This window comes from Cinclus cinclus, chromosome 27 (genome assembly GCF_963662255.1).
Source record: "Cinclus cinclus chromosome 27, bCinCin1.1, whole genome shotgun sequence".
Classification (NCBI taxonomy): domain Eukaryota; kingdom Metazoa; phylum Chordata; class Aves; order Passeriformes; family Cinclidae; genus Cinclus; species Cinclus cinclus.
In genome coordinates, this window is record NC_085072.1 from 7,444,234 (window position 1) to 7,459,603 (window position 15,370).

Below are 15,370 nucleotides of genomic sequence, written 5' to 3' on the forward strand. Positions count from 1 at the left end.
AGGGGTGCATGGAGCTGTGCACGGGCACCCAAAATGGGTGAGGGGAGGGTGTGGGGGTGTGCACAGAGTGTCACACGTGTGGGAGTGGGTGCATAGGGGTGGGGTAGGGGTGCACACGTGGAGGAGCAGTGGAACTTTGACCTCCATCTGCACACTTCCTACTGAGGGAAGGGTTATTGGGTCCCCCACACGGGTGGAGGCATCAAGACCGCACCGGGGCCCCCAAGGAGGGGACAGTGGAGTGACATAGGGTGACATGTGGTATCGTGGACAGCCACAATCGTGCCACGTGGTGCTGTAGAGGGGCAGCCCTTGGAACCCCGTGAAAAACTGGGGTGCAAGGCGTCCTCGGGTAGGAGATCCCCAGAGCCCACCCGAGTATCCCACTGTCTCTGGAATGTGACTGAGGAACCCAGGGATGCTCGGACTGCTCGGGCCCCTCCAGACCCCCCCCATATCCTCCCCAAACCCTCTCATACCTTCCCGATACCCCAGTCCTCCCGCCCTGCATGGGCCTCCAGACCCGCTGGAACCCCCCTTGGTGGGGGTCAGGGATGCTCGGGCCCCCCCAGACCCTCCATATCACTGCCACATTTCCATTTCCCCTCCATACCCAGTCCTCCCGTCCCGCTGCGCCACCTCCAACCACCAAGGGGCGTTGCTGCGCCCCCACCCGCATCACCGCGGCCACGCCTCTTCCCGCGCATGCTCAGAGCTGCTGTCCCCGGCTCTGTCCCCGCTGCTGTTCCGGGCGCTGTTGCAGCCATCACCGATCATGGTGCTGGACCTGGATCTGTTCCGCGTCGACAAGGGCGGAGACCCGGCCATGGTGCGGGACATGCAGCGGAAGCGCTTCAAGGACCCCGCGCTGGTGGATGCGCTGGTGCGAGCGGACGGCGCCTGGCGAAGGTGTACGTGGGTGGGGGGGGAGGGAACCTCTGGGCTAGGTGACCCCAAGGGCTTGTCACCCCCCTTGTCACACGCGGGCATGTCTCCCCCTCCCGATGCCTTTCCCGTCCACCCTGGTGGGTCCGCAGGCGATGGGACTCCCTCACCATCGCCCCTTCTTGGGGATGGGGGATCCCCTAGGGGTCCCTCTCTCCCGCTCTCTCTTCCTCCAGAGGACCTGGAGCCGGCCCCCACACTGATCCCCGAACCTCCTCGCTGAGATGGGGTGACCTTTAGGGAGGTCTTTTCCACCCTTCCCAGCTGTTTGTTGACACTTCCCCAGCCCTCGGGGAATGGATCCTGTGGATGGATCACAGCACGGTTTGCAGATCCCCCTCGTCCCTAATCCCAGGGATTGAGGTGGGAGAAATTCTCCCACTAGACCCGCCTTCCCCCCTCCCAGGTTCCCCTTAGCGCGCACATGGATCCCATCCCATTGCGATCCCTAGGGATCCACTCCCTGCACTGCCGCAGGATCTAGCTGGGCGGGAAGGATCCTAGGCAGTGCCACCCCTAGATTTGGGGTACACCCACACCTGGGTGGCTTGGGGGGGGGGGGGGGGGTGCGGCAGGAGTCACCTCCCCGTGGGTCCCGGCGGGATATGGGGCAGCGGGATCCGCATCCGGCTCGGTCAGTGGGTGCCGGATGTGGAGAGGAGTTGGAGGGCGGCGGGAGGAGTGGGTACCCCCAAACGCCGCCGTTCCCGGAGCACCCCAGCACTCCATTGCTGCGGGATGAAAACGGCGCTTGGGGCTCCTCTTTAATGTATTCGCCTTGATGTCCTCGTGGGATCTTGCCCGGGCGTTCTTGGCTCCGGCCGTGCCCTCGTTTTATCCCAGAGCGTTTCGTCACACGGGATCACCCAGCCCGCTTCCCAGTCCCCTGGCCGCGGGCTCTGTGTCCCCGGGACGGCGGTGCTGCACAATGGCGGGTGGCTACAGGAGGCGACAGGGTGACGAAGGCTGGAGGGACGCGCTGGCTGATGCAATCCCGCGGCGCCGATGCCGTGGAGCCCGTGCTATCCTATTGCGTGTTTCCTGGCTCTGGAACTCTGGGGACTGATCCCTCCCACTGGGATGTCACGTTCTTGGTATTGGGTGTCCCCAGTTTGACTGCTCAGGGTCCTGGGCTCTGCCTTTCCCAGCACTGGGGTCATGAAGAGGGAACCTCCATGCTCCACTCATCCAGCACCCCCTGAATCTCGTCACTGTGGCCTCAAATCCCAGGATCTGATCAGTCCTTAGCAATCCCATCTCACTGAGGGAGGGGTCTCCTCACAACGTGGGGTCCTAGCGCAGTGTGGGGATCCCATCCTAACAGGGGGTTTCCAGTGCAGCATGGGTGGGTCTCATCCTGGTGTGGTGGTACCAGTGCAGTATGGAGGTCCTATGCTGATCTGGACCCATCCTGACCAGGTCCCATCCTGGTATGAGTGTCCATCCTGGTGGAGGGATTCCCATCTTGACTGAGTGGGGTTCCCAGTCCAGCATGGGGCTTGCAGCCCAACGTGGGGGATCCTAGCATGGGGTGGGGATCCCATTCCAGTGCATGGTTCCCAGCCTGGCATGGGACTTTCAGTCCAGTGTGGGGGATCCCAGTGTGGACGTCTCAATGTGGGGGTTTCATCCCAGCATGGGAAATCCCAATGTGGGGTTCTGATCTTAAGAGTTGGGGTGTCCCATCCCAGCATGATCCCAGCACATCATCCCAAAGACCCCAGGGCTGATGCCTGTGGGTATTCCTGGATCTGCCACCCCCTCTGTTGCTCCTGTGGGGGTTCCATATTACCTCTCTGCACCAGATGGGGACCCTGGCCCTTCTTCACTCCAGGTGACAGCCTCTGCCTTCCTTTCCAGGCAGGTTTCGTGCTGACAACCTGAACAAGCTGAAGAACCTGTGCAGCAAAACCATTGGGGACAAGATGAAGGTGGGGCATGAGTGCCCTGGGTCACCTTATGGTGGGACATCACCAACCAGTGACATCTCTCCTTCTCCTAGCCCTCCAGCATTTCCTTTGTGTCACTGAGGGATGTTTTCCCCCTGGAATTTTACTCTTTACTAGGGTTCCTTTTTCCTTCCACTGCAGAAAAAGGAGCCAGTCGGGACGGATGAATCAGTACCAGAGAGTGCACAGAACCTAGATGAGCTCACAGCTGATGTCCTGGTGGTGAGTGAGACCCCCAACTCCCTCCACTGTGCCTACAGTTTGTCCAGAGCTCTGCCTGAAATTGCCCAAATTTGTGGCCTGAAGTGCCCACCAAATGAGGGGGGACTGCCTGATGCCCCAGCTGGGAGGATCCTTTATCTCGCAGTCCCACACTGGCAATAACTGACTCTTCCTTGGTGTCCTTGATCTCCTCAGCATCGCTCTGTGTCAGTCAAGGGCTCATCCCTGGGAATTTGAGCAGCTTCAGTCCTCCATTTCCTCAGTGTGTCCCTCCTTGCCTGCTTCCATCCCAGTTTGGTAGTCACCCTGGTTAATGAGTGCAGTACTGGCTGCCATGGGAGCAGCTCAGGCCCTCCAGAGCCCAGCTTGTCACCCCTTTTTTCCTTCAGGCTCTTCTTGAGTGTGTCCAGCCCAGGGACTCACTCCAGCATCTGTGGAGGGTCTGAAATTCACCATGCTGGGCCCAGGATTCCCTGTGCTGGGTGATCAGGCCCCTTTTCCCGGTGGTGTTCTCCCTGCCCCACCTCATCCAGAGGTCTCTCCGCAGAGTCTCCAGGTATCCCAGATAAAGAAAGTTCGGCTGCTCATTGATGAGGCGATCCTGGAATGTGACTCTGAGCGCCTGCGGCTGGAGGCTGAACGATTTGAGAGCCTCCGGGAGATTGGGAACCTCCTCCACCCCTCTGTGCCCATTAGCAACAATGAGGTGGGACATAAAAAGTGAGGTGGGGTTGGGTTAGTGGAGCCAGGAGGCTCACAGTGGGAAGTGGGGGGCTCCCAGCAGGGTATCCCCCAAGCCCAGCTGGGTGGGCGGGTGAGGGAAATCAGCATGACAAGTTGGCATTTTCCACCCGGATCAGGCAAAGAGCAGCTCGGACAACACTGTGCACACCATTGTTGGGGGAATTAATGGGAAAGGCACTCCTTGTGGTAGGGACAAGGTCTCCCTCCGCTGCCTTCATTCATCCTGTGGGAATGTTTTGCCAAGGGGTGCACAACTGGGCCAGGCTCACTGCCAAGTGACTGCACAATAAGCTACAGGCTGGAGTTTAAGCTCCCAAAGTTAGCCCAGTGTGGTTCAGAGACTGGTGTCACAGTGTTCCAGGTCACTGAGGAGGTGATAGGTTCCCGCTCCTCTTTTCTCTGGGTTCCTGCAGGATGTGGACAACAAGGTGGAGCGGGTGTGGGGTGACTGCAGCTGCAGGAAGAAGTATTCCCATGTGGATCTGGTGGTGATGGTGGATGGCTATGAGGGGGAAAAAGGCGCTATGGTGGCTGGAAGCCGTGGCTATTTCCTTAAGGTGAGAGCTGTGATCCCAGAATGATCACGTTTGGAGGGGAACAGGGAGGGATAGGGGCCTTGGGTTCTCCTCCCCTGGGATGGATGATGGGAGCCTTCATCATGAGGGTGTGGGATGAACTCTGACCACAGTGGTGCATCAGGATCCATTCCTGCTGCAAAGGGTGACACTGAGCCTGGCAGCCATTGCAGTTCTGTGGACTCCATGTCTCCTGAGCCATTGGAGCAAGGAGGAGTGGCCCAGTGGGGTATGTGTGTGTGTGTGACAGGCAGTGTAACCCTTGTTCCCAGGGCCCACTGGTGTTCCTGGAACAGGCACTGATCCAGTATGCGCTGCAGAGCCTCCGTACCCGGGGATACACCCCGGTGTACACCCCTTTCTTCATGCGCAAGGAGGTAATGCAGGAGGTGGCCCAGCTCAGCCAGTTTGACGAGGAGCTTTACAAGGTAAGAGACTGTTCTGCATTTGGGACTGGACTTGGGAGCAAGCCACCCCCATGGGGCTTTGGGGAGGCAGGCAGCGGGGTCCCCTCTGCCCTGGCAAGGCTGTGCTTGTGGCAGTGGTGGAGGTAGCAATGGTAGCAATGGCTCCATGGTGATGCTGCAGTGACAAAGGAGGTGACTCATCTCAGGTCCATCTCCGTGGGTGACACACTCAGATGGCCATGAGGTGACAAGGAGATGGCTGGCCTCCAGAGTTAGCTCTCCATTGGTGACGTGGTGATAAGAATGTGGCTTATCTCTGGGGTCCATGTTTATGGGAGCCACGGAGGTGATGAGTTGACAAAGAGGTAGCTCATCTTTGCGGTCCATTTGCACAGGTGACACGTGATGGCAGTGCAGTGACAAGGAGATGACATGCTCTGGGGTTCATCTCCATGGGTGACATAGGTGACAAGGAGGTGGCTTGTGATGGTGATGACATGACAAGGAGGTGGCTCATCTTTGGTGTCCATCTCCACGGGTGGTACAGGTGACTTGTTCCTGCCATCAGCCCCTTTGAAGGACCAACAAACTTCTGTGATGAATTCCCAAACCATCCAGCCCTGAAAATCCTCCCTGCTGCTCCCTGGAGGGAGAGGAGCAGCTAAAAGAGTGGCTCATGTCCCCTGCAGGTGATCGGGAAGGGCAGTGAGCGGGCAGAGGACAGTTCCATCGATGAGAAGTACCTGATTGCCACCTCCGAGCAGCCAATCGCTGCCCTGCACCGCGATGAGTGGCTGCGGCCTGAGGACCTGCCCCTCAAGTACGCGGGGCTCAGCACTTGCTTCCGCCAGGAGGTGGGGTCCCATGGCCGGGACACCCGTGGCATCTTCCGTGTCCACCAGTTTGAGAAGGTGAAGGAGCAGTCCTGGCAGGAATTCGGGTATACTGAGGGCTGCTGTGTGGTTCCAGTGGGAATTCAGAATGTACCCAGCATCGCTGTGGGGTTCCAGTAGGAATTCAGCATGTTCCGCTGGGAATTCATGGTGTATCCAGTGCCACTGCAGTGTACCCAGCAGGAATTCAGAGGATGCCCATTGTCACCATGGTATTCCAGCAGGAAGTTGGGATGTGTGCCCCATGTCACTATGGGAATTCAGGGTGTACCTGGTGTGACTGCGGGGTTCCAGCAGGAATTCAGGGTGTACAGGGAGTCACCATGGGGTGAACCTGGTGGGGATTTGGGGTGTACCTGATGTCAGCTGCAGTGTTCTCAATGGGAATTCGGGGTGTACCCAATGTCACACAAATTTCCAGTGGCAATTCAGGACATACCAGGTGTCACTGTGGTATTCTGGTGAGAATTTGGAGTGTACCTGGGGTCACCATGATGTAACAGCAGCAATTCAAAGTGTTCTGTGTGTCACTATGGGGATCTGATGGGAATTTGGGCTATACCCAGTGTCACAACAGATTTTCAGTGAGAATTTAGGGTGTACTGGGTGTCACTGTGGGGTTCCAGTTGGAATTTGGACAGTACCCAGTGTCACCATGGCATTCCAGTGGGAATTGGAGCTATACCTGGTGTCACTGTGGAATTCCTTTTGCAGATTGAGCAGTTTGTCTACTCCTCCCCCCAAGACAACAAATCCTGGGAGATATTTGAGGAGATGATGGCCACAGCTGAAGAATTCTACCAGTCCCTCAGGATTCCCTACCACATCGTCAACATTGTCTCGGGTAGGGGCCCTTGTGCAACAGGGGGTTGAGGGAGGCCCTGACCTGCTTTCCCAGCATGGCAGTTTCTTGTCCCTGGCTCCTTGCTGTCCCCAGCCTGAGGAGGAGGAAGAGAAGGGGACATTTTGTTTTCTGTGGAATTCTCAGCCTTGCTCTGGGTCTGTAGGAGCAGGTGTGGGCACTGCTGTGACGGATTGTCCCTGCTGTCCCTTCCATAGAGACAGTTGGAGTGTCCCAGCTCCTCCTGGAAATACTTACAGGAAAAATGCCTGACTTAAAAGCTCCCTGTGGCTGAGTGGGACTGCATTATCCCCTTGGCAGAGCAAGAACCCCATGTTCCCACAGCCAAGTGGTAGCCCCAAATCCCCAGTTGAGCAGAAATCCCTCATCCCTGTGGCCAAGCAGGAATCCCATCTCACCATGGTCAAGTGGGAAACCCATGGCCATGTGGCTGAGAAAGAGCCCCATGTTCCCATAGCTGAATGGGAATCTCACATCCACATGGCTGAGAGGGACCCCCACATTCCTGTGACCAAGCAGGACCCCCATATCCCCATGGCACAGCATGAACCCAATGTCCTGTGGCTGAGCAGGAGTTCCCCATCCCCATGTCTGGGCAGGACTCTACACCCCCACGTCCCCATGACCAAACAGCTTGTGGTTTGTTGACCCTGTGGCCAAGCGGGGACCCCATATTTACATGGCTGAGAGGTAACCCCACATCACTATGGAAGAACAGGAACCCATATTGGATTGGCACTAAGCTGCAGGAGTGACTTTAGAGGCTTCACCCTACATTCTGTCCCAGGATAGGCAAATTCAGGATGGCAGTGGGACCCCCCACTCAGCACTGTCCCCCATACAGGCTCCCTGAACCACGCAGCCAGCAAAAAACTGGATCTGGAGGCCTGGTTCCCTGGCTCTGGCGCGTTCCGTGAGCTGGTCTCCTGTTCCAACTGCACTGACTACCAGGCCCGGCGCCTGCGCATCCGCTATGGCCAGACCAAGAAGATGATGGACAAGGTGAGGCTAGTGGGCATGAGGGGGTTCTTCCTGTTTTCCTCATGTCACATGTGACCCCTGTGTCCCCCTGCCACAGGTGGAGTTTGTGCACATGCTGAATGCCACCATGTGTGCTACCACCCGCACCATCTGTGCCATCCTGGAGAACCACCAGACCCCTGAAGGCATCCGCATCCCTGAGAAGCTCCAGAACTTCATGCCCCCAGGTAACATCCCCCTGTGCCCTCCCCGTCCCCCTCTCCTTGGCCGGGGGGGTGACAGGGGTCCCTTGTCTCCCCAGACCTGCGGGAGCTGATTCCGTTCATCAAGCCAGCACCCATTGAGCTGGAGCACTCCAAGAAGCAGAAGAAGCAGCAGGAAGGGAAGGGCAAGAAGAAGGCAGGGGGGGGATGTGACCAAGTACTGGAGGAGCAGATGAAGAACATGGAGGTCTGAGGGTGTCCCCCCGCACCCCAAGGACTTTGGAGGCCTCCTGAGTCATCTCATCATCATCTTTGCCTTGGAGGCGAGTCACCATCTGTCCCTCCCGTGCTACAAAGACCTGTCAGGGCACTGCCCCTCTCCCTGTGTGTCCCCCCTACCCTGCAGAGTGGGGCCAGGATCCCCCTATGTGTCCCTCTCATGCTGAGTGGTGCTGGGGACCACCGTGCCCACCTAACATGTCCCTCCTCCATCCAAAATAAAGCCAGGAGTTGCTGAGCTGTGTGTTCTTGGGGGAGTTCCGGGGAGGGAAGGGGAGGATCCAGCCCGGGGAGGTGTCTCCGTGACACACCACTCTTCTTCCCCGCACCCCTCCCCCCCCTCCCCGCACCCGCCTCCCCCCTTCACTCTTCCTCCTGCCATCCCCACACAAAGCCACGGACAAAGCCTCTTTGTGATGCAAAGTGGGGCCGTGGGCCCCCAGCTTCAGCCCCAGCTGCTGCCCAGCCCCTCTTCCAGGGTGGGGTGACAGACGGAAGGGTTGCTCCCTTCCATCCCCAGGTGAGGCCTGGCTGTCCCCCCGTGCGTGTGCGTGGGAAACCCCCGGCTGGGCCATCGTTGTTGGGTGGAAGCGGCGGGGAGCTGCCCAGTGAGTCACCGGAGCCCCCGGCGGAGGCGGGGGGGGTTCCGGCGCTCCAAGCACCGCCCCGGCACTGGGGGGCCCCTCCTCGGTACCTGTCGGACCCGTTCCGCCGTGGGGAGGAATCCGACTCCACGCCGCCTGCCTGCACCCACGCCCCGGGACCGACGCCGGCTTGGGGGGGTGGGAGGGGCAGCAGCCACGGACCGGGGGAATCCGCCCCCATCTGGATTTTCCAGTCCCTCCCAGTCTGTCCCAGCACCCCGCAGCATCCCCTGTCCCTCCCAGGTTGCTCCAGTGCCCCCCAGCGTCTTCAGTCACTGTCAGCCTGGTCCAGTTGTTCCCAGTCTGTTCTATTGCCCCCGGTTCTGGTGCGGTGAGACGAGCCCGGGGATCGGGTGGGGGGGTGCCACGGAGTGAGAGGACACGAACTCCCGTGTGTGGAGTCACGGCCGGCGGTAAGGATACAGGGAGCTTGGGCGGCGTATGTCACACGTGCTGTATGTGCCGCACATGTGCTGTGTCACACACGTGCTCTAGTCTCACGGGTGTGCTCCGTGTGTGTTTCACATGTGCTCTGTGTGTCACATACGTGGTTCCCATGTCACATGTGCTCGCTAGTGCCTGTGTGCCCTGCGTGTGCGGCGTGCGCGTTCCCTGCGCGTACAACGGGCGTGCCTGCAATGCAGAGGTGCGTGCAAGGCCCTTCACAGGTGTGCACCTCACACGATTGTGCGAAGCCTGCGCGCGGTGCGCGCTCGCTGCCCCCGCGCTGCCCTTGTCCCTGCGGTTGCGGATGCTTTAAGCGGCTCCTTTAAGCGCGGCCGGACCGGTGTATTGGCGGCTCCGCCCCGGCGGGCGCGCGCGGGCGAGGGCGGGGCGCAGGCTGCGGCGCGAGTCGCTGCGGGCACCAGCACCTGCACCGGGGGCATCGGGGGGCTGCGGCCATGGGCCCTCCGCCCACCCGCCAGGCCGCACTCCCGCTGCTGACGCTATTGCTGCTCCTGCCTCTGCCCGCACCGCGACCCGCCGTCGCCACCGGCATCGGCTCCGGCGCCCCCACAGGCATCAGCCCCGGCATCGGCACCGGCATACGCACCCGTCCGTCCACCACGCTCCCGGCGCCACTCCAGCTCCGCGGCGGCACTGGGGACAGCGGTGGCTTCGGCGGCACCGGGGACAGTGGCGGCGCGTGGCCCCCGCCGAGCATCGGGGACAGCGGCGACAGCGCTGGGCCCGCACCGACCGCGGGCGGCATGGATGGGACCGCACCAGGCACCGGCTCTTCCAGTGGGGAGAGCGGCGGCGGCGTTAGGGGGTCCCCAGGTATCCGCGACACCAGGGTTATCGGGCACGCTGGAGGCACCGTGAGTGCAGGAGACACTTGGAAGCCTGGAGGCACTGGGGACGCTGGAGGCCCTGGGAGCTTTGGAAGCACCAGGGATGCTGGAGGCACCCGGCATAGTGGAGGCACCAGGGTGACTGGAGGAACTGGAGACAGTGAGAGCACCCATGTCCTCAGGGGCACCAGGAGCACCAGGAACACTGAATACACCGGGGACACCAACATCCCCATGGACACCGGGAGCACTGTGAATGTGCTGACCACTGGGGGTGTTGGGGGCACTGGGAGCACTTCATTTCCCAGGGACACCAGGAATTCTGAACTCACTGGGGAGACCGGGAGAGTCCCCAGCAACACTAGGAATTCTGTGGACACTGGACATGATGGGAACACCAACATCCCCAGGGAGACCAGTGACACTGGGGATGCAGTGGACACTGGGGATGTTGGGGAGTCCCAGACCACAGTGGTCCCCAGACCCCCCATACCTCACCACCGCCCCTGCCGCAGCCCAAACACAGCACCGCAGTTCCAGCCCTCCAGCTACCAGGCCACAGTGGAGGAGAACCAGCCAGCAGGCACACTGGTGACACAGGTGACAGCACAGGACCCTGATGAGGGGGAGGCAGGCCGGCTGCACTATGCCATGGCTGCACTCTTCGACAGCCGCTCCGATGCCCTCTTCACTGTGGACCCTGTCACTGGTGTTATTAGCACTGCTGCACCACTGGACCGTGAGAGCAGGAGCACTCATGTGTTCCGCGTGACAGCAGTGGACCATGGGATACCCCAGCGCAGTGCCATGGCCACACTGACAGTCATAGTGAGTGACACCAACGACCATGACCCGGCCTTTGAGCAGCCAGAATACCAGGAGAGTGTGCGAGAGAATCTGGAGGTGGGCTATGAGGTACTGACAGTGCGGGCCACTGATGGCGATGCTGGTCCCAATGCTAATATCCTCTACCGCCTCCTCAATACTGGTGACGCCAGTGAGGTGTTTGAGATCGATTCCCGCTCAGGCGTCATCCGCACCCGTGGCCCTGTGGACCGGGAAGCAGTGGATGCCTTCAAGCTGTTGGTGGAGGCCACAGACCAGGGCCAGGATCCAGGACCCCGGAGTGCCACAGCCACTGTCCGCATTGCTGTGGAGGATGACAACGACAATGCGCCGCAGTTCAGTGAAAGGCGTTATGTGGCTCAGGTCCCTGAGGACGCAGTACCCAATGCTGCAGTTCTGCAGGTGACAGCCACCGACCGCGACAAAGGCAGCAATGCGCTGGTGCACTACAGCATTGTCAGTGGCAACACCCGTGGGCACTTCTACATTGATGCACAGACAGGCACGCTGGATCTTGTTAGCCCCCTGGATTATGAGATCACCAAGGAGTTCACCCTGCACATCCGGGCACAGGACAGTGGCCGCCCACCTCTCTCCAACATCAGTGGTTTGGTTACCATCCAGGTGTTGGATGTCAATGACAATGCACCCATCTTTGTCAGCACGCCCTTCCAGGCTACTGTGCTGGAGAATGTCCCTGTGGGCTACTCTGTCATCCATGTACAAGCAATTGATGCAGATTCAGGTGACAACAGCCGGTTAGTTTACACCCTGCTGGAAACTGGCACCAGCTTCCCCTTTGCCATCAACAACAGCACCGGGTGGATTGTGGTAACCTCTGAGCTGGACCGGGAGGTGGTCGACTTCTACAGTTTCAGGGTGGAGTCGCAGGACCAGGGCACTCCCCCAATGGCCTCCACGGCTAGCGTCAGTGTCACCATCCTGGATGTCAATGACAACAGCCCTGAGTTCACCCAGCAGGAGTACAGTGCCCGCCTGAATGAGGATGCGGCAGTGGGCACCAGTGTCCTGACTGTCTCTGCTGTCGATCGTGATGCTAACAGTGTCATCACATACCAGATCTCCAGTGGCAACACCCGCAACCGGTTCTCCATCACCAGCCAGAGTGGTGGTGGGCTCATCTCTCTTGCCCTGCCCCTGGACTACAAGCTGGAGCGGCAGTACCTGCTCACCATTGCTGCCTCTGATGGCACCCGCCAGGACACTGCCCAGGTGGTTGTCAATGTCACCGATGCAAACACCCACCGTCCCGTCTTCCAGAGCTCCCACTACACCATCAATATCAATGAGGACCAGCCAGTGGGCACAACAGTGGTAGTCATCAGTGCGACAGATGAGGACACAGGGGAGAACGCCCGCATCACCTATCTGATGGAGGACAGCATCCCCCAGTTCAGCATTGCTGCTGATACTGGTGCTGTCACTACCCAGATGGAGCTGGACTATGAGGACCAGGTGTCTTACACCTTGGCCATCACAGCACGGGACAATGGTATCCCGCAGAAATCTGACACAACTTACCTGGAGATCCTGGTGAGTGATATCAATGACAATGCACCCCAGTTCCTCTGTCATTCCTACCAGGGATCCATCTATGAGGATGTCCCTACCTTCACCAGTGTCCTCCAGGTCTCTGCAACTGACCGTGACTCTGGACTTAATGGCAGGGTCTTCTACACCTTCCAAGGGGGTGATGATGGTGATGGTGACTTCATCATTGAGTCCACCTCGGGCATTGTCCGCACCTTGCGCCGTCTAGACCGGGAGAATATGCCGCTCTATTCCCTGCAGGCATTTGCTGTGGACAAGGGAGTCCCAGCCCGGAGAACACCAGTGGAGATCCAGGTGGCAGTGTTGGATGTTAATGACAACCCACCCGTGTTCGAGCAGGATGAGTTTGACATCTTTGTGGAGGAGAACAGCCCCATTGGGCTGGTGGTGGCCCGGATCACCGCCACTGACCCTGACGAGGGCACCAATGCCCAGATCATGTACCAGATCGTGGAAGGCAACATCCCCGAGGTCTTCCAGCTGGATATCTTCTCTGGAGAGCTCACCGCCCTTGCTGACCTGGACTATGAGACCAAGGCTGAATACATCATGGTGGTCCAGGCAACCTCGGCACCACTGGTCAGTCGGGCCACCATCCATGTGCGCCTGCGTGACACCAATGACAACATCCCCCAGCTCAAGAACTTTGAGATCCTCTTCAACAACTACATCACCAACCGCTCTGGCAGCTTCCCTGGGGGCATCATCGGCCGCATCCCTGCCCATGACCCCGACGTCTCTGACCGCCTCACTTACGCATTTGAGCAGGGCAATGAGCTCAGCCTCTTGCTGCTGGACCCACACAGTGGGGACCTGCGCCTCAGCCCAGCCCTGGATAACAACCGCCCACTTGAGGCTGTCATGAGGGTGTCTGTCTCTGGTAAGACTGCCACCCATGGAGGGCACCTTGTGGGAGGAGGCGTGTGAGGTTTGTGGGTACATCAACCTCTATTTCTGCATAGAGGTGAGGTGTTAAGGGGTCTCCCTACCCTGTTTTGGCTGCCCTCACCCTCCAGATCAGAAGGGATGATGGGTTTTGGGTTCCTACCACCCCACTGAGGTGTTTTGGAGTTCCACAATCCCATCCTGGTTGCCTCCACCCTCCAGATCTAGAGGAGGGGGCATAATGGGATCCTGTGCCTCCCTCACACCCCAGGCATCCTAGCTGGAGGCCATAAAAGTCCTTAGCACCCCTTTTGCTTTTTTGCCAGGTGGTCCTGGCACTTCTCTGTTTGTCACTAAGAGGGTGGGGCAGGACCTACTGCATGTATGTGGGGAGCAGAGGCTGGTGTGGGCCAGCAAGATACCCTTGGGGGCTTGTTATGGAGGTCTGATGGGTGAATCTAGGAAGGCTCAGGGTGCAGTGCAGTACTGGGGGAGTCCTGGCACCACAGTGTTCGTGTTTGTAGGAGACTCCACTTGAATGAATTCAGGGCAGGAGACACGGAGTCTGGTGTCTGTATTTGGGGGGCCGCCCTGACCAACACTGAGAGGTCTCAAACCCATTGGGGAGAGGTCACAAGATAAAGGGGGTTGTGCCATAAGTTGTCAGCACCGTTTGGGTGGCGGGGTATCCAGGAGGTGCTTTTGGGAGATGGGGGTCACCCCAAGGTGGGGGAACATCATCCTAAGCTAGGGGAATGTCACCCCAGGTCAGGGGGAAACTGGGTCGCAGGCAATGCCTGATGTCCACTGTCCCCAGCTGCATGGCCCCCATTGCCCCCCAGCTTCCCCTGGCTGGAGTCCCTGCTCTGGCTACACAGAGCAGAGGGCCCAGGGCACAAAGGGTGGGGGCAGGGAGTCCCCAGTGCCCCCCCCCCCCCTCCCCCATGCGCTGGGGCAGGCGGGAGGGAAACAAAAGGTCCAGCCATAGCTGGGCCCTCATGGCTGCAGCCATGGCAACCTTCCCCCCTGCTCTCCCCCCATGCTGGCCACTTGCCACCAGTCACTGCCCCTGGGCCACTGGGCACCCCTGGCCCTTGCCACCCCTCATGGTACACCCTTCTTCCTGCTTGGCCCCCCACCTGTCCCCATGCTCCCTTCATCCATCTGTCTGCCTGCTCCCCATCTGTCCTGCATCCCACTGCCCTCGGCCAGGGGGAGGACAAAGAGGAGGAGGAGAAGGGTGGGTGCCCCAGTGCTTAGCAGAGATTTTGCTCCCCCAGCCCATGACCAGCCCCAGCCCCTTAACCAGCACCACCCCCATACCAGCCCCAGAAACAGCTCCAGCCCCAAAAACCAGCACCAACTCCATAACCAGTATCAATCCCATAACCAGTTCTGGCTCCATAACCAGGCTCAGCCTCATAGACAGAGCCAGCCTCATAAGTAACCCAACCTCATAATCAACAACTAGCCCCTTCCAGATGCCCCCACCCCACAGTGTCCAAGCATGATGGGCATCCCATGACCCACACTTTCCCCTTTCCATGGTCACCAAGCAGAATGGGCACCCACAACCAGCATCAGCCCCATAACCAATGTTCTCCCCATTCAATAGAGGCCAGGTGGAACAGGAGCCTTGTAACCAGTTCCAGCCCCATTGCCAACATCGTCCCCATCCTGCTGTCCCTACTCTGTAACGGCCAGGTGGGATGGGCACCCCAAAAACAGCATCAGCCCCATAACCAACACCAACCCTATAACTATCACTGTCTCCATTCCTTGGTGGCTGAGCAGGAAAGGTCCCCCATAGCCTGCATTGTCCCCACCTGATTGTCCCCATTTCATGCTGGTCAAGTGGGATGGGCACCTCATAGCCAGTATTGTCCCCATTCCACAGTGGCTACATGGGCCAGGTGTTTCATGGCCAGTGCTGTCCCCGTTTTATGGTGGCCAAGCAGGTCAAGCCCCCATAGCACTGTCCCCATCCAGCACCAGCTGAGTCGGTTGGTTGCCCCATATCCAGCACTATTCCCCTCCCACCATCCTTTCCCAGAGTTGACCGTTGCTG

General features: G+C 59.3%; 2 protein-coding genes across 5 annotated transcripts in view; both read left to right on the plus strand.

The window, feature by feature from the left end:
- Window positions 1–729: 729 nt before the first annotated feature.
- On the plus strand, window positions 730–8,290 carry SARS1 (seryl-tRNA synthetase 1). 4 transcript variants are annotated; one of them, XM_062509404.1, is made up of 11 exons: window positions 730–911; window positions 2,806–2,876; window positions 3,036–3,116; window positions 3,664–3,822; window positions 4,274–4,417; window positions 4,708–4,863; window positions 5,532–5,753; window positions 6,450–6,579; window positions 7,442–7,608; window positions 7,676–7,805; window positions 7,880–8,290. In XM_062509404.1, the coding sequence occupies exons 1-11, from the start codon at window positions 776–778 to the stop codon at window positions 8,032–8,034; spliced, it is 1,551 nt and encodes a 516-aa protein (XP_062365388.1). In that variant the 5' UTR covers window positions 730–775; the 3' UTR covers window positions 8,035–8,290. The 4 variants fall into 4 exon arrangements, with proteins under 4 accessions (XP_062365388.1, XP_062365386.1, XP_062365390.1 ...); XM_062509402.1 differs by having other exon boundaries at window positions 7,442–7,599; XM_062509406.1 differs by lacking the exon at window positions 730–911 and adding an exon at window positions 1,582–2,039 and having other exon boundaries at window positions 7,442–7,599.
- A 2,345-nt stretch (window positions 8,291–10,635) lies between these two features.
- The window catches only part of CELSR2 (cadherin EGF LAG seven-pass G-type receptor 2), a 30,017-nt gene continuing 25,282 nt past the window's right edge, over window positions 10,636–15,370 (plus strand). The window contains exon 1 of the mRNA XM_062509364.1: window positions 10,636–13,297. Within this exon, the coding sequence (XP_062365348.1) occupies window positions 10,651–13,297 (2,647 nt within the window). The 5' untranslated portion in view covers window positions 10,636–10,650. The remainder of the gene's footprint in view (window positions 13,298–15,370) is intronic.